Source organism: Chenopodium quinoa, unplaced genomic scaffold, assembly GCF_001683475.1.
Source record: "Chenopodium quinoa cultivar QQ74 unplaced genomic scaffold, ASM168347v1, whole genome shotgun sequence".
In the NCBI taxonomy this organism is placed as follows: domain Eukaryota; kingdom Viridiplantae; phylum Streptophyta; class Magnoliopsida; order Caryophyllales; family Amaranthaceae; genus Chenopodium; species Chenopodium quinoa.
The window spans coordinates 758804-782221 of NW_018743099.1; the positions used below are offsets into that span (position 1 = coordinate 758804).

Sequence of the window (23418 nt, forward strand, 5' to 3'; positions counted from 1 at the left end):
AAATTAGTTGCTCTTTAAACAAAATAAAAATTAAAAAACATTTGGCGCCAAAGCAATACCGCCAGATTTCATTTGAGAATTTCAAACGAGTTTAAAGACTAAAGAGAGAAACATAGAGGAGAGAGAAGAGGCAGAAGATGGATTACACACTAGCAGCGCTAAAGCTAATGTGTGCACAATTGAAGCAATCCAAACAGACTCCTTCACAGTCTTCCTTCACTTTTGGTGGCATCCTCTTCCAACGCGCTTGGGTTCAGGGCCTTCTCGTCTCCGTTCCCGACAATAACAACGACGATGACGACGATAACCGCTGTCGCTTTCTTCTTGATGACGGTACAAGCGTTATTGAATTGTTTCTCTCTAAGAGCTACCTCAAACAAGATAATTGGGTTACTGGTACCTTGCTATTATTTTGTTATTTTCTGTTTTTGTTCGTCAATTTTACCTCTTTTCTTGAATTTTATTTCGTGATTATTTTTATCATCTGTTTTCTTTTCTTGTGCTCTGTTTTCGTTCGATGATCAAGGGATGTATGTGATGGTAGTCGGACCTTACCTTGTTCCTGCCGGCAAAAACCCAATGATTAAGGTACTATATTCACCTTCCTTGTGAATCGCACACCATATGTTTGTTTAAATTCCTTCATCATTTTTCTCATTGTATCATACTCTTTAAAAGTAAAATCTTTACCATCTTTTTTGCGAATTTCAAATTAATCATCTCGCAAAATTCTTCCTGTTTGGACTGTTATTGTTTCAAAAGGTCGAAACAAGAAGAAATTTTCAAATAGGAAGTACTAAATTGGTGTGGCGTAGAACTCGAATTCTTAATTGTGACCCTCAAATATGGGCAATTGTTTCGAGACAGTAGCACTGCAACAGGGGTGGCAGCATGAGGTAAAGTATTGGCGCTGCCACCACAACCATCACCCTTTCCTGGGTTAACAGTCTAACAAACAAGTTATTTAGATAAACAGTGACAAACAAGTTGATAACCTGTAAAAATAAACCATTTCTTCATTCACGTATTTTGTTCTTTCATACTCTAATTTGCAGGTTCACAAGATAGTTGATCTTTCAGCAAATCCTAATAGAGAGGCGATGTGGTATCTTGAAGTTATTGAAGCCTACAGATTGTTCTACCAACCTCTTATTGAAGATTGAACACAAGATTAACTTTACAGGCGTCAAATTTCAGCCACCAGAGTCTATGTTTCTGTAATTTCCTGGTTAAGAAAATGTAACTCTGTAATGACAATTGCCCCTTTTTGCTTCACACCTTTTGCTTATTCAAGTGCTTGCTGTCATAGTAGCATATGGTTTATATAGCGAATTGTCAAAATATCTGCACTCCTGCAGTGTACTACTGATATTTCGTTCTTTACGACAGAGGTCTGTGAAAAGGAAGCTAAAACATTTAGATTTGTGAAAGTCATTGTACTTTACATTGCTCTGTTCCTTTTAAATCCTAGCCACTATCATTTTACATTGTTTCTCTTTTGTAATGTTCCACGCCACACATTGAAGCTTAAACAACTCTTCAATTGCTGGAAAGCTTTGCTAGAAAATTTAAGTTTTTTTCCTAGTATACATGCTCCTAATCCTAGCAAAATTTTCAGACAATGTTTACCTTACCCTGACTAAACTATTCTTGAGGTTTGCAATCTCTTGATGAAAAGTTGAAGCTGAAGATGAGTTCCTCAATTAAGCAATTGCAAAAAGCCACAAATTTCCAGAAGATTAGTATAACCATATCCTGCAAAGAATTAAGATCTGTAAATTCAATATCATATCAACAAGAAAATCCAAGAAAATTAAATTGATAACTCAGTTAAGATGGGAAAATATACAGCACATCTGTGATAGCAGAAACTTAACTAAAAGCATTTCACAGCAAGATGTGTAATTCAGTGTTAAGACTGAACATGCATCATGAAACCCTTACTAACAGTCTAGTTAGTCCAAGCTCAAAAGTAGCTCCAAGAATAAGACTATGAAAGCAAGGGACATAGGCCGTTTTAATTTGATTTACATGACTCAGAAACATGACAGTTTGAGGCCTTGATGTTTTCCATCATTCGAGAGCCATGTTTGGAAAACAAACAAGATAGCATGTCAGACATACTTAACTTAATTTTTAACTTTTAAGGTGGCCAGGTGATAATTGTCAGAATAGCTAAAAACTATTATGCCACACAAGTGATTGCACTAAAGCGAATTTTGGGAACATCACTCCAAAAGGAATTTCATTAAAGTGAACCAAAATTTTACAGTTTGCATGCCAATCACATTGCATTAAGTAAACCTGGGCACGGGCCGGGTTGGCCCGCGAGCCGCCCGGCACGGCCCGCCGTTCGGCGCAGCCCGGCACGACCCGAATTCAAGCACGGCACGGCACGAAGTTCAACTCCCGTGCCACGGACAGGGTTGAGAATTCCCAGGCACGGCCCGGCACGAGCACAGCCATGGCCCGCCGTGCTGGCCCGTCGTGCCGGCCCGCAGGCACGGCCCGGAACGGCCCGCGGGCCAACGGTAATGTTACCGTTTATTCTAGCTCCTTAATAAGCCAAAAAAACGGCTAAAAAACGGCTAGTTTGTTGCCAATTTGCTCCCCAAAAATTCTATAAATACTCACCTCCATTTCATTCCCAAATCACAAAATCACAATCTCTTCTTCTTATCTCTTATATTCTCTAAATCTCTAATAATCCTTATTTTCTTAAATTCTCTAATTATTCTCTTAAATTCTCTAATTATTTTCCTAATATCGGAAAAAATTAAAAAGTTCGTAATCGTAATTAGTGGAGCGTTGAAGCACGGTTGTAAGATCTAAACTAATCTTAAATTTATTATTGTTTTATTGTTATTATTAGAATAATCTTGTTTAATTATTATTGTTGTTAATTGTTATTGTTGTTGTTATAATTGTTGTTATTAATTATTATTATTGTTACAATTGTTGTTATTATTTATTTTTGTTGTTATTGTTATTGTTATAGTTGTTGTTATTAATTATTATTATTGATATTTTTATTGTTAAAATTGTTGTTATTAATTATTATTATTATAGTTAACCACTTTTTATTAAAAAATTAATTGTTAATTATGGCATCGAACAACCCATCATCTAGGTCTAGGGGGAAAGGCCGACTTATCCGTAGTAGTTCTAGGGAACCACCAAATACAGCGAGCCCCCAAATTACGAGTCAAACCAATGACCCCATTTACTTCCCCCCGGGCTATGAGCCATATAATACGTCGGGATTTCCAGCACCACCACTAAACCAATTTCCACTACCACCATACCAATTTCCACCTAATTATATCGGTGATCAACAAAACTATTGTTCTAGCCAAGGTAGCCAAGAAAGTACCCGAATTCCCTCCGGTTCTACCCCTTCTACTGCCACTCCCACTACTAACCATCACACACATCATGAATGGTTAACCGAAACTGAGATGCTACTTTTGAAAAACCGAAGGAGTGAGGTATGGCGTTATTTTGTCCTAAGTAAAAATGGTGAACAATGGGCAAAATGTAAAACATGTAATAGTGTATTCACGACAGTTACCAAAAACGGGACGGGACACTTATCTAGACACATGAAAGCTTGTGCAAAACCAGCTAGTGATCCAACCCTGCCCAAAATTTCCCAATTCCATCCATACGGCTTTACATACAACTATGAGAGGGATAGGGATGAGCTAGGAAAAATGATAGTACACGCTGAACAACCTTTTCTTTTCTCGGAAAGTGACGCATTCAACACCTACATTAACAAAGCACTACAACCCCAACATAAAAGAATCTCTAGAAAAACCGTTCGTTCCGCCGCAATGAAAAATTTCCTAGAGTACAAAGTCCGGTTACAAGCCGAATTGAGTAACCTTAACTGTAGAGTATCTTTAACAGCCGATTCTTGGGATAGTGGTTATAAATATCACTATTTATGTGTGACTTGCCATTGGGTAGATGATCAATGGATGTTACAAAAAAGAATAATACATTTCAAAATGCTGGAATACCCACACACCGGCATTAACATTGCTCACCATTTAATGCAAGCAATAGACGAATACAACCTTCGAGATAAAATGATGTCTATGACTTTTGATAATGCAACCTCTATGACATACACAGCTAATCTTATCAAACAAAACTTAATCGATGTACTATTAGACGGTGAAGCTCTTCATACTAGATGTGTTTGCCATGTACTTAACTTATGTGTACAGGATGGAGTTCGGGCAATTGGCCCATACTACAGCAAAATCAGAGATGCTATTATGTCTATTAATAGCTCTAACATGAGATACCAAGAATGGAAGAGTTTTCTAAAACAACAAAAGATAAGGGTAATAAAAATTAGAACCGATTGCCCAACTAGGTGGAATTCCACCTATGACATGTTAACAAAGGCAATTGAGTACAAGGGCCCGTTAACATTATTTTACAACAAAAAATTTCCACAAAATGCTTTGTATGATGATGATTGGAATAACTGTGAAAGATATATGCAATTTTTACAGTTATTATATAACATCACGTATTGTTTTTCTACTGTTTACAATCCTTGTGCTCAAAACTTTCTTTCTAATGCATGCTTACTCGCCCAACTTTTCGCTGATCATCGCCATCAAAGTGATTATGATCAGTATCTTCCAGCAATGGAAAAAAAGTGGCGTAAATATTATAGTGAGATTCCTTTGATTTATATTTTTGCTTCCATATTAGATCCTACGCAAAAGTATGAAAACACATTTATGTTAGTTGACATTTACTTTCAATGCATGTTTCTTGACGATGATGTAGAAAACTATAAGACTAATGTGAAGGATCAGTTTTTTGCTTTATATAGAGTCTATGAAGCCAAATATGGCACCGTTCCTCGCTCAGGGCCTTCCCAACCATCCAAAAACGTAAGTAAGAAGGCCAAACATTTATTTTCACAAGCTACTAACTTGATTTCAAGGTTTTCAGGTGATTCATCAATCAGGAGAACAAAAAACGACGTCTCGGAGTTGCAGATGTACCTAAGTTACGACTTCACCAAAGGCATGGACGACGATGAGATAAACAGCCTCGACCTCCTTGCATGGTGGAAACAACAAAGCTCGAAACATCCAACTTTGGCGGCAATGGCACGAGACATTCTTGCTATCCAAGTTTCCTCCGTCGCCTCCGAACGAGCTTTCAGCGCATCCGGAAGGGTTTTAGACGATAGAAGAATAAGTCTAAAACCCGAAACACTAGAAATGTGCGTGTGTTTCAAAGATTGGTTGGATGCGGAAAATCGCTCACAAGACCGTTCTTACGACCACAACGACAACGAAGAAGGAACCTCCGCTTTCGGTTCGGGTTCGGCTAGTTCCCAATCTATGCAACTAGCCGATGACCTTGAAGGCGAAGGCGAAGACGAAGACGAAGACGAAGACGAGCAAGAAGAAGGAGAAGAAGAATAGACAATTATTGTATATTATACGATTTTAAAAATATCAATTTTATCATTTTCCAATTTTTGTTTAATACCATTATTGTATGATTTTTATCATTGTTATCATTGTACAATTTTCTCAACTCAAGTAATAATAATATAAAGTACGCATTATTCACATCCAAAGTCCAATTTGCCTTTTTTCCCCGTTTTGTTACAATTTGTAAATTCATATTAAAAAAAAAAAAATTATACCAATTACTAATAAATCATAAACATTAAATTTTAAAGTAATAGTATAAAGTAAATATATAAATATAAATATTGAATATACAAATTATAAAACATAAATATTCAACTTATAATTATAAAATTCATAACTTAATAACTTATAACTTATAAACTTATAAGTTATAACCTTATAAAACTTATAATTATAATTTTATAACTTATATACATTATAAACTTATTAATTTATAATATTATATAAAAAAAAAAAAAAAAATTATTTGAAAACTGCACCAGCCCGCAGGCCGGCACGTGGCCGGCACGGCACGAGCCCGCCAGGCACGAGGGTCGTGCCGTGCCGTGGGCTGGCCTGTGAAAATGGCCGGCACGGCACGGCACGAAATCCTGGGCCCGCCGGCACGACCGGCACGGCACGAACCAGCCCGTGGCCCGCCAGGCACTGCCCGCGGCGGCACGGCCCGGCACGGTGCCCAGGTTTAACACCAAGGATGGATAAGCATAAGTTTAAGACTATAAAAATGAAAGACTATAAAACTAAAAGTATGCATACAGGAGAGTGAAACCATAAAAAACAACATCTAGGCAAAACCGAATACCCCATTTTGAGGTTCTAGCCTTCTAGGTTATGTACATCAAATTGTGGGTGCTTTAGATAAAGATCAGTCACTCTGAGAAGCATTGGGAGGTTATTATATTTTATTAGGGTTCTTTCAATAATGAATATTTCTAAGTTGATTATGGTTCTATAGATGACAGAAACATCATTTTGTATTCACTTAAGGCCTTCATTCTTTTGCTAACAAATCTATAATTATCAAGCTTTGAATCCCTAATTATTAATTTTCATGAAGAGGTTCAAAAGGTACATCTCTATGGGTAAAGTTTCCAAACCTTCCTTTGAACTGTTGGAGATAAGACAGCTAAAGTAAGATAGGAAGCCTTCAAGGTTCCTTTATTTGGTTTCTCTATTTGTGGATGAATACGAGGCACCTTACACTTCTTTCCAAGAGTGCAGAGTGCTCATAGAGATGGAAGTCAAAAATTCCTTACCTAAGGATATACAAATTGAAGATGCTAATTGGACTCCTCCATTTTGTTCCTCGTGTAACATTCAACAGCCTCTCACTTAGATGATGATAAATTGATATTAGAGGGTAGAAATATGTTTCTAGGACAACTGCGAATGGGATGAAAGCCATTTATTACTTGGCATATGCTGCATCAAAGGTTGCATACTGCTGATAAGCTTACAAAAATGGAACTTGTGATCCTATTTGAAGAATGTGCACACTTCTTTGAAGTTGATCGGGAATCTACTTCTCATCTCTACTTCAACTGTTATAGTGTCTCAGTTGTTAAATTGTAACAGGACTATATCTCAAATTAAAGATGAAATCGAAATAGTTGCTAAGTCAAGCAAAGAGACTACTGCTTTTGGCTTCAGGGATACCAAAAAAGGCGCCTGTACCGTGCATTGTACACGCGTTTCTCGCGGAAAGATCATATTTTACAAATGTAAATTAAAGATTATACAACTATAGTGAAAAGAACATACTATTAAATTGTAATGAACATATATCTAAATTAAAAAGAACATTTTTGCACCAAAAAAGAGTGAAAAGAACATATGTCCATGTTCTTTGATTGCCAGTGTAATATACTTTTGTTCGTTGCTTATTGCGAAATGTTCTTTGAATTTTGTCAATTATGGTGGGTACATGTAAATAATGTTCATTACATAACATTATCATGTTCTTTATTAATATTACAGATGTTCTTTATAATAATAATAATAATAATAATAATGAAAATAATAATAATAATAATGAAAAATAATAATAATAATAATAATAATAATAATGAATAATAATAATAATAATAATAATGAAAAATAATAATAATAATAATAATAATAATAATAATGAAAAATGGAAAAGAAAATTCCAACATTTGTACTTTTTTCTCCTAAAAATCCAACCTTCATTTTATTCCTCAAAAATCCAACCTTTATACCTCACCTTCTCTAACAGATCCATTACCATCCATTACCCTGTTGATGACCGGTTTTTGTAAGTTACATGCCACGTGTAAGCTATTATTGGGTCAATTTTTTTTTAATTATTAAAAAACAACAATATTTAAAAGAAAAATTAAAAAAAACAAAAAAAATTTGGAAAAGCCAGCCCCACCCTCCTTCCCTGACCACCCCATCCCCACCGACCAACCCACACTGCACCTCCCCTTTTCTGTCACGCCAGCCACCTAGCTCACCCACCGTCGAATCCCCTAACCCCCGAAAACCTCCCTACCTGAAACCTAGCCCCTAACAACCTCCCTCACTGTTTGGATTTGTGGGTGTTTGTTTTCGATTTCCGAAATTCGATTGACATGGAAACTAATTTGATATAGTTTTGGGTTTGCTGACACAATCTGATTATTTGGATAAGTGGGTGTGTTTGTTTTCAATTATTTGTAAGTGCGGTTGATTTCTGATTTCTTGGTTTTTTGGGTTTGAGTTAGGTTAGTTTTGGGTATAAGCGATTGTGTTTGTTCCCATTGTGTTGATTGGGATTGAATTGTTAATCGTTGTTGAGCTTTATGTGATCTTTAGCATTGTTACGACAATCGAATGCAATCATTAGGTGTTTTGGGACTACTTGTGGTTGGGCGTTGGTTTGGAAGGAGAAAGAGTGGAGGAGGAGGAAGAAGGTCGGTTCTGGGTTTGGGTAGGGTGGGGTAAGGCAATGATGCACGGGTACGGCTCTGGGCTGCCGTCTCCCGTACCCGAAACGTCTCGGAGACGGGTACGCGACGGGGACGGCTAGGATCCGTCCCCATCAAAAGTGGTACGGCACGTCATTTTGGGGACGGCTAGGGTCTTGATCGGATACGTTTCGGGTACGGGAAATCCAAAATTCCGCCGTACCCAAGAAGCCCAGCCCAATTTTTTTTTTTAAAAAAAACCCCAAATCAAAACAAAACTTACCTCATACTCGATTTCCCCCAATTCTCACAAACCCTAAAACTTCGAACTCCTTCATCTTCTCCGTCCCTGTGCGATTGGATTGACGGCGGCGACAGGAGACTCACCTGGAGGCTGCGACAACCGACGCCTGGTTCAAGGCGGCGCCGGAGACCCACCTTCTTCGCTGGAGACCCACCTGCGAGGCTTCCTGCTTCAGTAAGTTTTTCTGACTCTCTTCTTTCTTATTTTTTATTTTTTTTGAACGGCTCTTCCTGAGTTCTTTCTTTCTTTCTGACTCTATTCTTTCTTTCTTTCTGTAAGTCTTCTGTTTTCTTTTTTAATTGTTTTTATGTGTTGTTGATATTATAGTGAATTGTAGTGACATTAAATGAGAATGTCAGTAGGTATTTTTTTTTTTTACATTGTGCAGTTGAATGGACTCTCAAAATGTTGGTAGTAATACAGGTAGTGGGTCTGGTAATTTTTTTTTTTAATGGATTTATATTTTGCTGATTTTTTTTTTGCCGTATCCGAACCGTACCCGTATTTTGAAAAAAAAAAATTGTCGTATCCCATCCCCGTATCCGTACCCGTTTTTGTCCCTGTATCCGTATCAGTGCAACCTAGGGGTAAGGTGGCAGAGGTGGTGGCGGCCGAAGAGGTATGGGCTGCTTTGTTTCAGTTTTTGAGGAGATAGGAGAGAGAAAGAGGAGGAGTGAGAAGTGAAAGTGAGAGAATTTTAAAAAAATAAAAAAAATAACTTGTTTAACAGGTTTAAGGTTAAATGGATCTGTTGGAGAAGGTGGGGTATAAAAGTGGGATTTTTGTGAAATAAAATGAAGGTTGGATTTTTACGAGAAGAAAGTGTAAAGGTTCGATTTTTATTTTCCATTTTTCCTAATAAAAATAATAATATAAAAAATTAAAAATTAAAAAAATATATATATAATAAATGTTCTTTACAAAACAACAATATGTTCTTTACAAAATAGTTGTATGTTCTTTACAAAATAACTATTGTCTGTACCAAGCACAGTACACCGCTTGTATCTTAAAATTTTCAGCTATTAACAAAGAAATCTTCTTTTGAATGAAACTTGAAGGTGTTCTGATAAGCTAAGATCTGCCTTACTGATTTGATATTCCTGACAGAATAGCACTAAACTGATGGTTTCTCGGTCACTTTATTAAGAGTTGTAGCTAGTTTGCTTCTGTTGTTTGTTTTTAGGTTTGCTATCAAGTTAGATTCAGGTATTTTGCTTGATTTGGTAGTATGTATATTAATCTTTTACATATGAAGGGTAACCTATCCAACCATCACATAAGCTGGGTTGGTAGTTTTATTATCGATGCAAAATAGTGTGATTACTTTTAGGCTTTGAAGTATGTTTCTGGTGAATTTTCAAGTCTGTATAAGAAATTCTGGTTACGGTTATCAATAATTTTTTTTTCTAATATTTAAGCAAATTCTATGGCACCTTGATGTTGTGGCTAGTCCCCAAAAGGTCTGACTTGTAACAATTTCCAAGGCCATTTCTAAAGTATTTTGTTCAGCAAGTACACTGCATTCAACGTAATGAGAAGTCTTTCATACCTAAGACATTTTGGCACTAGATGCCCTAAACCTAGCTTCACTAGTAGTTTAAGAATAGTACTCTGTTGGGAATATGCATCCCAAGTCCCACATGTAAGAAATAAGGAGGAGAGCTCCTTATTAATGAGATATTCACTACACTAGTATGAGGCCTTTAGGGTTGTGCCCAAAAACAAATCCGTGCGGGCTTGCCAGCCCAAAGCGGACAATATCATACTAGTGGATGTGTGAACGTGTGCGACAGCCCTAACAAGTGGTATCAGAGCCGACGGTTCGACTAGGACAATACGGGCGTTATGTGTGGGATGGGTTCCTTCATGTGTCCTCGAAGTTTGCCCTGAGATTGGTGGTGGTTGCCCTGTAATTCGTTGGCAGGGCGTGTGGGCATGGTCCAATGTGTGGTGGTTCGTGGCCGGGTGGACCCTGTAACTCGTGGGGATCGAGTGGGTATGTGGCCGAGAGCAAACCATGGTGGCTGATTGTGTAATCAAGCGGCGTGTCTAGTAGTAGTAACGGCGGTACTGAGATGGGCTAATAGCAAATTAGGGCTATCATTCGAGGGGAGGGGTCCACTTCACATGGATTGAGTTAGAAATTTCTCTATTTCAAGTAATCAGAAGGATTTCTGTTTTTTTTTTTTTTTTTTTTTTTTTTTTTTTTTGACAACAGCAAAAGAAAATAGGAAGATGTTTTATGGACACCTTAAAATGAAGCTAGATCATCAATATTCAGAGTTAAGAAAAAAAAACTTGCTTAAGGCGTAATACGTACCATTAGTTTTGCAATTCAGTGTGGTTCCATTTTAAAGTTTGAACTAGTTAATCAAAATGCCATTTATGCAGGAAGGAGATCACAATTTCTTTCTCACAATAAAGAAACTAATAAGTTGACATTTCAAACGAAAGTCAGTTTCAGAAATAAAAGACATAAGCAGAAGAAACAAGACAGTCATCAAATAAGTATTATTGAAAGGGAGGAGGGGGGGGGGGGAGCTTCTGTCAACGGTTCACCTCATATAAAGTGAAAAATATACACATTTCCAGGGAAGAATGCCTATAATGGAGCATCATGTGCAAAATGAATTGGTGCTTACCTAACTTGCATGCTTGAGACAACAGTCTAGTAGTTTCTGAACATCTCTTTCATCGGGACAACTTTTCTCTAAGTTGTCCGCGTCATCGTATGCTACAGATTCCTCATCCTTCACCCGATTCCAGTGAACCAAAATTTTAACAATGCATTTAATCTTTTCCGTTAAAGAAAATAAAGAGTTATAAGACAGTAACAATGCACTTACAAAACGGTTTGGTATTTAACAAATAAAGAGCACCATATTAAGCAATGAAATAAAGGTACCGAAGGATACAGCCACAGTTCTAGAGTCAAACTTTGCTTCTGATATAGTATGAGCATCACAATTTGAGGATTCATCCTGCTTGCTCTCAAGGAGGGTATCTTCTATCATATCTGATTTGTCCACAAACATCAATACAAATTGATTTAACCTTGAAGGTCTCATCTCTGCTTCTTGAACGCGAGCCAGAAGTCTGGCCACAACACTCCATAATGCATTTCTTGCCTCAAAATCATCTGAAGTAAAAGGAAATAAATCGAGGAGAGACTGCAACAAAAGGAAATCTGCATGTACAGAGCATTTAGTATGTCAAATGAGCCATAAACAATGGTCAAGTTGACTAAAGAAAATACTTTCAAGTAAAAGCCGCCATTTTAATGTCTCTTACATGATTTTTGTTGAACAAACCCAAGAATAGAATAGGAAATTTAGAATCATGAGTTTGGTCCTCTGAAGTTTGGCAAAACCATTTAACTACAATCACAGATTAGAAAATTTGATTGCTTCTTTCTTTTTTTTTTTAACTTTTATAGAAAGAGTGAGGGAGAGGGGGGACATAGGGGCCCAATACAAAGAAATAAAAGTAGACAACACAAGAAAAAGTAATAAGAATGATGTATTCACCTTCTGACAATTTGAAAGCCAGATCAGGAGCATCAGTTAATATGTTCGCTAGCAAAACTGCTGAAGTTACACAGGAGCTGGAGATCTGCAAAATAAGTCAAGTGTAGACCAATTAAGCCTGAACTTGAAAGCAAGATGGAAAACCTGGCAGCTTCAAAAAATAATTACCGAGGTCAACACTATGTGACATTACAATCAAATCCATGAACAATCATAACAATAATATGCCAAGAGCTGAATTATTTTGTCTTTAAAATCCAGTGTCTTAGCCTCTTAGGCAAAACTAAACAGGGCAATGTGCACTCAAAGCCATTTTTAAGCAAATACGGAATAACACCTACTCACTTGACAAGATTTCTTGACTATCTTAGGTTCCAGGAAAGGGGGGAGGGTACTTCAATATTAAAGAATGTGTTTAATTAGTTAATGGTCGGAGGTGACTTGGCTAATATATAAATTACAATCAACTTCTCTTGTCAATTCTTCTAGGGAGCTCATTATCCAAGCCTCATTTTTATAATAAACAGAAGAAGTGAGACCAGTCACTAAGTAAAAGCAGCTTTCTACGCCCAACTCAAGACGAGGGAAACTAGTGCGATTCCGGCAATATACTTTATGCTAACATCATCAAGAATAACACAAATTTATATTTTAAGGCACTGGATATAACCAAAGAATATTTAAGGCTAAACTTTCTGAAGATCAAACTAAATTGAATACTAAGGGAGTACAGATAGTTTCTAGGGATAGGAACCACCTCAGTCTTTTCAGGGATTTTGATCAGCTCTATAGCCATCTGAACAACTTCCTTATTTGAACATATCCGTTCTGAATAATCATCAGTGACGGAAAGAACTTCAACTGCGCGAAGAATTGAATCAAGTGCAGGATACCTAAGAATAGAACAGAAAGAAAAACCATAATTCACTCATTACTAGCAAGATTCCGAAGCTTAGAAAGTTTATTTGGAGTAAATTAAGAGAAAAGTGTCTTAAGGAAGTCTGTTAAAACACAAGTATGTCAATCTGCACATGAAAGCTAGCTCATCATCATAACACATGCATGGACAGAAGTCACAGAACAGTATATATATTTTTCTAATCCATTAGATATTAATAACAGTGAGGACTAAGTTTTGGTTATCAAAATAAGGCTTTGTTCAATTCGACTTATTTTGACTGAAAGAACTTTTTTGTACATGAAACTGTCTGAAAAACTTAATTTTGTTTGAAACTGTCAGGGAAAGAAAACAAATTTTGTTTTATCTTTTTTTGACTGAATTTAACTTATTCCGGAATCTTTTTTGAAAATTGAGAGGCATCAGAAGCATCAAGTTTGAAACCAGACAGTGACTATTGCGAAAACAGGATTTCAGATATTAGCTGCTAATGCATGATGGATTATACAAAAGAATTCAGATCTGCAAACTTTAAAGCCAAGTATGCTGAAGTTATACATCTCTATCCAATTGCTACTTGTATCTCCTATTTGGACAAACAACCAAAGCATTTGAACCTAGAAACATTTAAATTAATTGTGCCACAGCTGAACATATCCATCTAATTGCTAATTATCTCCTACGCAATAAGCACATCCCAAAAATGGTGTGTTTTACGAAAAAATCACACTTCTGAAAGTTGATCTATGTTAAGTACACACATCCTATCAGGATAAAACAAGAATACATATAGTGTAAGGTAAATTATGAGTACAAGAACCAGAAACTCAGAAAGGTAATATAGTCCTTGACATCTCTCCATAGAGCTATAGAAGCAATAATCAAATTACAACCTGGTTCTACAACTCCAAGTTAGCTCAGTTTGCAAGGAAACCAAAGAACATTACAAAGTAAGGTAAAGGTAAAAAGGTATAACATACATCAACATAAAGCATACAATGCTAGAAGCACTCGGGCAATTAAATCTCCTAACATTAATAATTCTCATGCAGAGGATTGACCCCAACTCAGAACGTTTACCTTTCAGGTATTCTGTCACTTGTTAATTTGCCCATTTCAAAAGACAGGAGATTCACTAAAAGGTCTGGCAGCCCCAAGTTCATGAGAGTTGGAAGAAGAATAGGTGCCACTTCTTCTTGATTTTCCATAATTGCTAGAAATAACCCAACACTCTGTTCAAGGCAGTAAAAAATAAAAAATAAAAAATAAAAAATAAATCTCATTATTCATCATACTATTAAGATAATTTTATTATTGTTAATAATCACAAGATAACTATAATGGAAATAATACATTCTCTCTTATCACAAGAATATTAACAGTCACAGGATATGCATTAATGCTAGGTAAACTCAATAGAGAGATAAAAAGAGTTGCAAAACTTGCAATCATCCAAAAGTCCAACAAATGGCATCCAGTTCACTTGCTTCAGATAATATCTTGCCAAAACCTCTCAGAATGATTTCTTACTACAGATTTTATACTGAATGTCTTTCCAAGTTACAGTGACCATACTTTGTAGAGGAAAAGTGACTAATGACTCTGCCTTCCACATGAAAGTTAGCATATCCAGATATCAAATGGATGGTCAACAGCACACACAATGAAAAAGAGGCAGGAGAGTACTTTGTTTTGGATTATTCCAGAAAAAAGAAAACAACTTCTTGCCAATGGCAGTATTTCTGTGCAATGTAAACTAATAAACAAAAGCTCATTTTGCACCAACTATATGATCACTAGCACACTAAAAGTAAATGCATAGATACAGATGCTTGGAAGTTGGAAAGGATCGAAAGCAAATTAGCAAAGGCAACAAGATGGAAAATAGGCTGCAATTGTCAGAAAAGTGAAACAAGTAGAGGAGCAATGAAAAATAACATTGGTGTATTTAGAGAAGAAGACAGTTCACAATTTGCAAAAAGGTATTCACCCTGCCCGCTTATTTGACAGAATGCAGGTTTATTAATTCCTCTCCTGTTTCTTTTATTTAAATTCTAAGGATTGACATTAAACTTAATCCACCAGGCAGTTGGTCTATTCTAAGCCTCCTTTCTCCTGGTATCCTTTCTGTGAATGGATGGGTGCTAGTTCCCCCAGCTAAAAAAATTTAACTATCATTTAAATTATTCTACCAGAGTATGTTTAAATTATTCTATCAAATAAGTCTCTCCAAAAGTTAGAGGAATTTGTAAGGGAATCAATTGCTCAAGTCCTAAAAATATGATCTCACAGATATAACAATTTCCAGCAAAGTCTATGATAAAAAGCTTACACAACACAAATACAATCTCTATAGACATGATTCTTCAACACAGAAAAACAACCGGCCAGTCCCTGCTCTCCTCACCAATCACCCCATTACTCCAAAAAAAAAATGATATATAAGAAATCCAAGAGCACATTTCTTTAGCAAACAAATTTAATGACGACAGAAATCAAATAGATTGCCACAAACAGAATCCTTCGTAACAGATTAAGACTGCTTGTCAACTCACATAAAGAAGTAAAAGCTACAATGCTTCTATCAGCTCCCCACACTAGCTGTTAAATGACTCTTTTGATACCTTTTTCCCAATTTAAGGGAATTTTTTTCTAAATTACCAAAAAAAAAGTTGCGTCAGATCTAGGAGCTCTTGAAGAAGTAAATGGTAAAAGATTCATGTCAATCACGCCTATAATTCTAACTGGAAGCATAAAAGTACACCAATAGCAGACCTACTCTCTTCAAAATCCCAGTTTTTCTAGCTTTTGGCATGACCATGTGGCCATGCCACGTCTTATTTCGCTCTTAAAAAAATATAATAAAAAATAAAAATAATAAAATTGGTTAACAAACTTTTTTCATATTCTGTCTATTCATTCCTGATGTGTAACAGATGTACAGATATTAAATTTACAAAATACCAATATTGTTTCTTGCAGTTGAGAGCCTGACACTAAAAAAAGGGAGGAGGGGGGAGGTGAGGGGAGGATAGCAAAGATGAAGAAGAAACCAGTCACCTTCTCAATGAGGACTGGATTTAAGGTATTCTCCACAATCCAAAGGATACGGCTCAAGATGTGGTCCGATTGCAGTGCTCTGGCCCACACAACACGTTGGCAACCTTGAAGACCCAAAGTTAGCAACCTACAAAAATATTTGTAAATACATGAAGTGACAGAGAATCCAAAATGCTTATACTGCATTATACTAAGGGCTAAGCTATGAAAGAAACCTTATTAGTTGCAAAACCGCAACCCAAGAGGCCATGAGTAAGAAGAACTACTTTCATAGTATCATGGTATAACTGCCTTACATTATATAAACATTCATATATGCCTAGCACAATTCAACCATCCCTAGGAAAAGACGTGGAAAATTAAGGTTTCTTAGAAACATAAAATGCTACTTTGGAAGTTGGAACTTAGTTCATCAAAAGTAGGCTTTGCTCTAAAAATCCCTAATTCAACCCAATATGTGTCAAATGTCATACGAATCATAGAAACCATTTTCACCTTTCAGAAATGCACCGGAGTTTTTGAAATATGCTATTTCAAATATTTTCTCCTACTGATTTTAATTTTCTCATCTACATGGATTGCTTTTAATATACAACAAACACAATATTGGCTTCAACTGCTCTGTTGAAATATGACACCTCTATTTTTTGGTCATCCAGGAACAAAGCCATTTTTTGAGAGACAAATGATCCATTTCAACCTCTACTCAATATTTCCAAGAAGAATTTATAGCTACTGACAGCTCTTAGCAGATCAACAAGGAAGCAGCATGCCAGCAACATTCTCTTAACTAAAACCAGATCTTGGGATCCTCCCTAAAAGAGATATATGAAAGTAAATTCAGATGGATCACGATTGGCTTCAGATAATGCTGGAGGATGTGGTGTGCTACCCAATGAGAATGTTGTTTGGCAAATTGGAAACTCTCTACCATTATAAGCCTTGCTGCAGCTGATATTATCTCGATCAGGAAGGGACTGATCATGGTAAAAGACTATAACATTACATCACCACTCATCTAAAAGTTGTTACCAATTCTTACGCTCTGAAGTCTTAAAATCATTATTCACTAACACATTACTGTTGCAAGGTCAGTTATACCAGCTAGGCTGCATTTCAAAATATTCACTTTCAGAGTTTCAGCAGTTCAGCCCACAGCCTCAAATTTTAGTAGCACTTTTATTACACCATCTCTCAAAGGAGAAGAGAATGAGAATATCAATTTCTCCACCATCAACCCTTGTCTCAGCCACCACAATGAAATCAATAAAGAAGATAGTGAACAACTTTCCAGAAGCTCCACTAGCAAGGATAGATAAATCAGCTCTTAAAAACTAACTTTAAATATGCCTCCATCAAGTCAAAGCCCTTGCTCTTAGAAAACATATAAAAGAAACTTAACATAAGCCTTCTCGAAATTAACCTAGAAGCACACATTTACAACTTTGTCTTTTCAACCATTCCAATTACAATGGTAGATTCAGAGCAGCAATCAAATGTTGTCTACCCTCCATAATAGGTGCTACAAAAAGGAGCAATAGTTTATTATCAGACCTGTTGATCCCTCTCAGAGAAAACTTAAGTCAAATCTCATAAAGATCAGTAACTTTAACATAGTACAACGGTCCTATGGGATAAGGGTAAATAAAACTTTGAATTTGTACTGGAATCAGTCACAAGAAGGTCATTTCAAACCTCACTTTTCCTAGTACGCAGCTATCCTGTTCTAGACTTTCAATTTCTTTCACTAAAGTTCAGTTTTAACACAAAAAACTAAAGAAAATTTCCACATGGAACTCTGCACACCACCCTTTCTCCACAACTCACTAAACCATACTGTAAATATTGAGATGGGAAAGCCATAAATTCTTAAGGGAAACAGATTGCTAGATTAGGATTTTATCGGACAAAATAAGAAAGTAATCAGAACAAGGTCCAAAAAGCAATTCCAAGGCACCGTCCAGAAGATACTTGCTATCCCACTCTAGTAGTGAAAAGAAAGTGGTAAAGTCTAGATGAATAATTCCAGTCCCCGCCCACAAATCACCTAATCGATACAGCATAGAGGTCCCCAGTCACTATAGTTACTTTTCCATATAGTATGTCAAAGTCTTGTATTTACTTATTCTGTAAGGGACTTGTGTATTGGGCCTCGCAAGCCACCAATCCGGTTCCAACGCCAAAGGAGCGAAAAGGGAAGCATACAAAAGGGACCAGCAACCACATCAAAAGGAAGGGAAACCAGCTAGCACTAGGAAACAAGGTGAAGGCAAGGCAAGGTAGAAAGAGACAATATTAATTAATGACTTTAGTCCTTTTTACAGTCTTAGGTTGTATATATAAAGAATGTATGGGAAGTAGGAGCATTATGTGAATTGTGAGGAACTATGTTGAGAGAGTAGTACCTAAAGTTTAAGAGAGTAATAGCCTCAGGCTATCAAGAGAGGCTTTCGAGAGGCTTGTTCTCTCCCTTTGGATTTCTGTCTTTGATTTTCAAAGGAAGAAGATTAAGATAGGCTTTCGAGAGGCTTGTTCTCTCTCTTTGAAGATTAAGAGAGGCTTGTTCTCTCCCTTTGAATCTCTTGATAGTACAAGCTTTCGAGAGGCTTGTTCTCTCCCTAACCAACATTCGAGAGGTTGGAGCTCTCCAAAATGTCTCCACTCTTCACAATATTCAGCATAAACTCCTATCCCTTATTCATATAGCAAACTCACTGCTAGCTTCCACTCCAAGCTAATCTTAACAAGCTTATTAAGTGCTACCTATAATGCCCCTCACCTTATGTTGATTCATTACAGCTCTTTTTGCACACAAATCCTTTAGGATAATTTGTTATGCATGTGCCCAACAGGTGAATTATTAAAGCAGATTTGAAAGTTAAATTCCAAAAAGTGATTTGCATATTTTAATTGCAATTTTACATAAATTTAAAATTTCAAAATATAATTTACAGTTTGTACGCTGAGAGTCACATACGAGGCAACAAACTCAATAGCCCAAGTTTCTCCCAAGAGCAGCAAGAATGATTGTTTAAAGTTATATTTCCTTATATTGATTGGGAGAGTGCAGGGAATGATGCAAGGTAGAAATATGCTTTGATTTTGACATTACCGACAGACTTCACACAGGCAAGGAGCATCATCTGAGAACACTTGGTCTACAATTGTCTCCAACAATTTATTATTGGAGGTTATCTGGTCCATAAGTGCTTCATGGCAGGCAAGGTTGCCTATAATTCCAAGGTCAATCTCCTGCAGAATAAATTGTAGCCACCTGAATTTGTTTGTTGTGACAAACATTTGCTGTACATCACAATTGTAAATCCAAGATTAATTACAAAAGCCAGCATAAGGAACACTTACAGTAATACGGACAGAGTCAGAAGTCACAAGATTGGCCAAAAGGACTTCCAGCACAAAGTTCTGAACCTGAAGAAAACTTGTAGTCAGCTTTTTCTTCTTTGTATCATCAACATGAAGACATAACTTCTAGGTGGCATATGATTGCTACTTGCTTTTCATTTAGAGCAACCTTAACCATGAATAAATAAAATTGTTTGGGTTACTATTTGAATAAAATAATGTAAAAAAATTAGGCGATGGTAAATAGTGGGAAGAACAAGTATGAATGGTTTGGATTTCAAACCATTCATGGAAATTGTTTGTGCATCCATGAGATTATAATATTATTATGTATGTATGTATTTTAATTCTTAATAAAAGATAAATAGAGGTGGGGTAAGTAAATACTAACATGAACACTTTTTTTTAAATTCATGGTTAAGAGGAGGATTTTGGAAATTATTTGATTAGCTTATGTATATGAGTGAGAAAATATTTTTTTTAATGAATAGTAACTTGAACAATTTTTTTTTTGTTCATGAATGAATAAGGATGCTCTTACCCATTGAAACATGTACCTAAGATAGGTTGTAAAACTAGTGGGCTCTATACCCGCTAATGCTAGGAAATTATTGCCAATCATACATAGTTACATAGGACATTAGCTTTCCCTAGAATCTTCACATTTTTCACAGTGAGCCAAGCACTATCCCTCGTCCATTAAAGAATACTTTTAACCAGACTCCCCCATACACATCTATAGATGTTTTACTAAATATTACGTTTGTTCCTTGATGTTTGTCCCATTTTTCTTTTTTGGTTCATCCCTTAAAGTTTTCCCCATACTACAATGGTCAATGGGGATCACATCTTTACTCTCATACCAACTTCATTTGGTCCCACCACTACCGCTCAACCCCCAAAATTATAAAAGAGACTTCTCCTCAATAAGGCAAGCAAAACGGAATGGAGGGAGTATGTATCAGAAAAACACTCTAATTTCAAACCCCTTGAGGCCTCAACACTTCTCCATCTTATAAGCTCCACTACCTGTTATTTCCATACATGATCCACTTTTGACAGATTTGTAAGAAAAAAGAAACATAAACTATAACCTGCAGCACGCAAACATAGTAAAAGAATACAATCGAGTACCATAAACTCTGCATGTTCCTTACTAGCAGCGAGGTCCCACAAAACACAACCACTTTCTTCCCAAGCCTTTTCTCTAGCTGTCTTTTCACGAGGCTCGGTGTCATTATCATCAGTCCCTGCTGGTTTTGAAGGTTGTTCAAGATCAACAGGTTCAGAATTTACAGTCTATACTCGCTAAATTACCATTTAAGTTGTTCTGACCACTATCTATCTTTGGAGAGGATGCACCATTTGCCCTTTGATCATTATCTGGTCTTTGATTGGAACTACTCCATTCAGCAAGTCCTTGAAGGTCATCACCTTGTCTTTCATCAACAGGCAAAAGCTTGCGTATCAAGGAAATTATATATCTAGGATCAATGGTCGTTGTGATGTCAAAAATCTGGTCAAAATCACACAAGTATTAGGGTAACAAGAACCTCTACAAGTTAACAAGGAAACCTAAGGAGTACAGTAACTATTACTAAACTACTCATATGAAGCTGCAAATGGAAACAATGAAAAAGCATTGATAATACAACTTTCAGACTCTATAACAAAAGTAATTACTACACTAGGGAAAACGATACATAACATGAAAATCAAGGCATGAAAGTATGAAACGCGATGCTTTCTTTATTTTTCTTAGGGGAACGCGTTGCTTTCTAGACTACACTAATCAAGAGCATAATTAAAACTCAGATTAATATCATAACGTTCATCTCCATATCTTAAAGTATTTAACTATTTTTTTTGGCAGGAGCTTTCTCATACTATTATCAGATTACTCCGAAGTATAGCAATCACATAGCCCAAACAACCAATTTTTTAGTAATAACAAACAAGATCATGAAGTATTCCAATCTCCAACTGTTAATAACTGTGTAAAATTGCAATCGTGACAAAAGTTCCACAATGTTGACATGTTCAGTTTCAAATTATTTCAAGTATAAAATGCATGAAATTACAAAATTAAGCAATAAATTGAATGAATCCAAACAATAATCCAATCTGCAAAATTCAATTATGAAGCAGTAGAAATCAAATTAGGAATAGCTAAAACCCTAACTGAAAATATTGTGAGATAAGAGAGAGAAAATAGGGAAGAGAACCTCGTCGGGAGGAGCATAAGGATGATGAGTAGGACCATTATCATCATCAGGTTGAAGTTGAAGGCCTTCGTCTACATGTTCTTCTTCTGCTTCGTCAACTTCAACTCCATTTTCATGGCGGTGTTGCTGCCATTGAAGAGAGTTTGGTGTATGAGATGCTTCCAAGAGTGATTCCGGCGCCATTTCTCTGTCTTCTGCCATTCCCAGAGGTGGAAATTTTGTTGTAAGCTTTTTACTTTGGTTGCTTTGAATTGTTAGGCCCTCTTCTTTTGACCTTTTGGACAAAAGAGTGGGTTAACATAGCAGAACATATTAAATTTCAGCGGATTAAAACAGATATCAAGATGACAAACTTTTTAAAAAAATCGGATTTATAATAAAATATTATACATTCGTTATAAAGATACTCTAAAATGAGCAAAAGTTATCCTTGAAATGAATAAAAGTTACCTCAATATACATTAAAGTAACTCAATACAAATAAAAATTATCTACGCTTTATTGGTAAAGAATCACATTTTAAATATCTAAAAATCAATTATTAGTGATTGAACGTAACGTTTATAAAACTTTTCTTGTTGTCTATTCACATAAAAAAATGTGTTATATTTAAAGTTACCCAAAAAAGGGTAAAAAGTTGCCCTAAAATGAGCTAAAAGTTATCTTTATAATGCTTGATGTACACTAATATTAGTATAAATCGGGTGCATACAAAAGTTTTTCTATCAGGATAGCAGAGCAAAGCAGATTTCGACATTGTTATTAATAGTATTATGTTATAAAGTATGTTTATTGTGGATGATCATTATAGTTTGTAACTCTCTCTTTTAGGACTATTTTTAGTATGGTTGTAACATCCTTTGTAACCTTCAATATGTCTTTAATTCACATTGTAACCCCTTTATGAATGGACTCTTCATTGTCCATATAGGTTACGCTATTCACATCATGTATATATATATAAGATGGCTCATAAAATGAATGAATATAGACAACACTATTTTATAATACGTTATCAGCATCATCGCTTTAGTTATCGGGAATCGGAGGAAACATTATTGCTAGCTAGTTTGTTGCACGTATACAATAGTTTTTGTCCCGTTGAGGTAAGTGTAAATGAGTAATTACCTCCACTTTGTTTTGATTAGAGCCTGAATATTGGAGAGTATGGCTTTACCCTCTCACTCATTCTCTCTCCTTAGTCCTTACCCTATTTTGACACCTCATACTCTTTTTCATCCACCTCATTTTCCACTATCTCTTTTCTCTCTTTCATCCTCTTTAATTTATTTTTCCCACATCGAAGGGTATCCTATTGATATATATATTTTATACTATAAATATGGCCCCACCATATTATTATTGATTATTTATTATTGATTTCTTTAATGATAAGATCTAATAATAATAACAATAATTAGTATTCGATAATTAGCATAATAAAAATTACCATACTTTACCAACATTTTGATACAATAACACATGGACTTAGGAGTAAAAACACCAATTGATATACACTTAAGTACAACAAATACAAGAAATTAAAGACAAATAATTAAATATCCTCCTTTTTCCTTACCGATTACTAGTATGCCCAAATCTTGCCCACAAATGTTCTAAGCTACCAAATTTTGTTTAAGTGACATATGAGT

General features: G+C 35.9%; 2 protein-coding genes and 1 long non-coding RNA gene across 3 annotated transcripts; 2 read left to right on the forward strand and 1 right to left on the reverse strand.

Annotated features, from left to right (window-relative positions):
* Positions 1-137: 137 nt before the first annotated feature.
* On the forward strand, positions 138-1430 carry LOC110731814. Its single transcript, XM_021911700.1, has 3 exons — positions 138-396; positions 527-588; positions 1056-1430. The coding sequence occupies exons 1-3, from the start codon at positions 138-140 to the stop codon at positions 1161-1163; spliced, it is 429 nt and encodes a 142-aa protein (XP_021767392.1). The 3' UTR covers positions 1164-1430.
* LOC110731813 lies at positions 1397-22040 on the reverse strand. Its single transcript, XM_021911699.1, has 12 exons — positions 21767-22040; positions 20877-21057; positions 20676-20791; positions 19542-19607; positions 19291-19430; positions 16179-16305; positions 14199-14350; positions 12978-13113; positions 12221-12305; positions 11609-11880; positions 11336-11488; positions 1397-1755 (listed from the first exon to the last, which is right to left on the reverse strand). The coding sequence occupies exons 1-11, from the start codon at positions 21965-21967 to the stop codon at positions 11336-11338; spliced, it is 1629 nt and encodes a 542-aa protein (XP_021767391.1). The 5' UTR covers positions 21968-22040; the 3' UTR covers positions 1397-1755.
* LOC110731815 lies at positions 8670-19289 on the forward strand. The gene is made up of 3 exons (XR_002513365.1): positions 8670-8864; positions 16838-17164; positions 19133-19289. It is a non-coding gene; the product is annotated as an uncharacterized LOC110731815 (long non-coding RNA).
* Positions 22041-23418: the final 1378 nt, after the last annotated feature.

Coding starts and splice junctions, on each gene's coding strand:
- LOC110731814 (XM_021911700.1), top strand. CDS start 138: ATGGATTACACACTAGCAGCGCTAAAGCTAATGTGTGCACAATTGAAG. Junction 397..526: donor ACAAGATAATTGGGTTACTG/GTACCTTGCTAT, acceptor TCGATGATCAAG/GGATGTATGTGATGGTAGTC. Junction 589..1,055: donor GCAAAAACCCAATGATTAAG/GTACTATATTCA, acceptor TCTAATTTGCAG/GTTCACAAGATAGTTGATCT.
- LOC110731813 (XM_021911699.1), bottom strand. CDS start 21,967: ATGGCAGAAGACAGAGAAATGGCGCCGGAATCACTCTTGGAAGCATCT. Junction 13,114..14,198: donor AGTGACAGAATACCTGAAAG/GTAAACGTTCTG, acceptor TTCTATTCTTAG/GTATCCTGCACTTGATTCAA. Junction 12,306..12,977: donor AAATCCCTGAAAAGACTGAG/GTGGTTCCTATC, acceptor CTTATTTTGCAG/ATCTCCAGCTCCTGTGTAAC.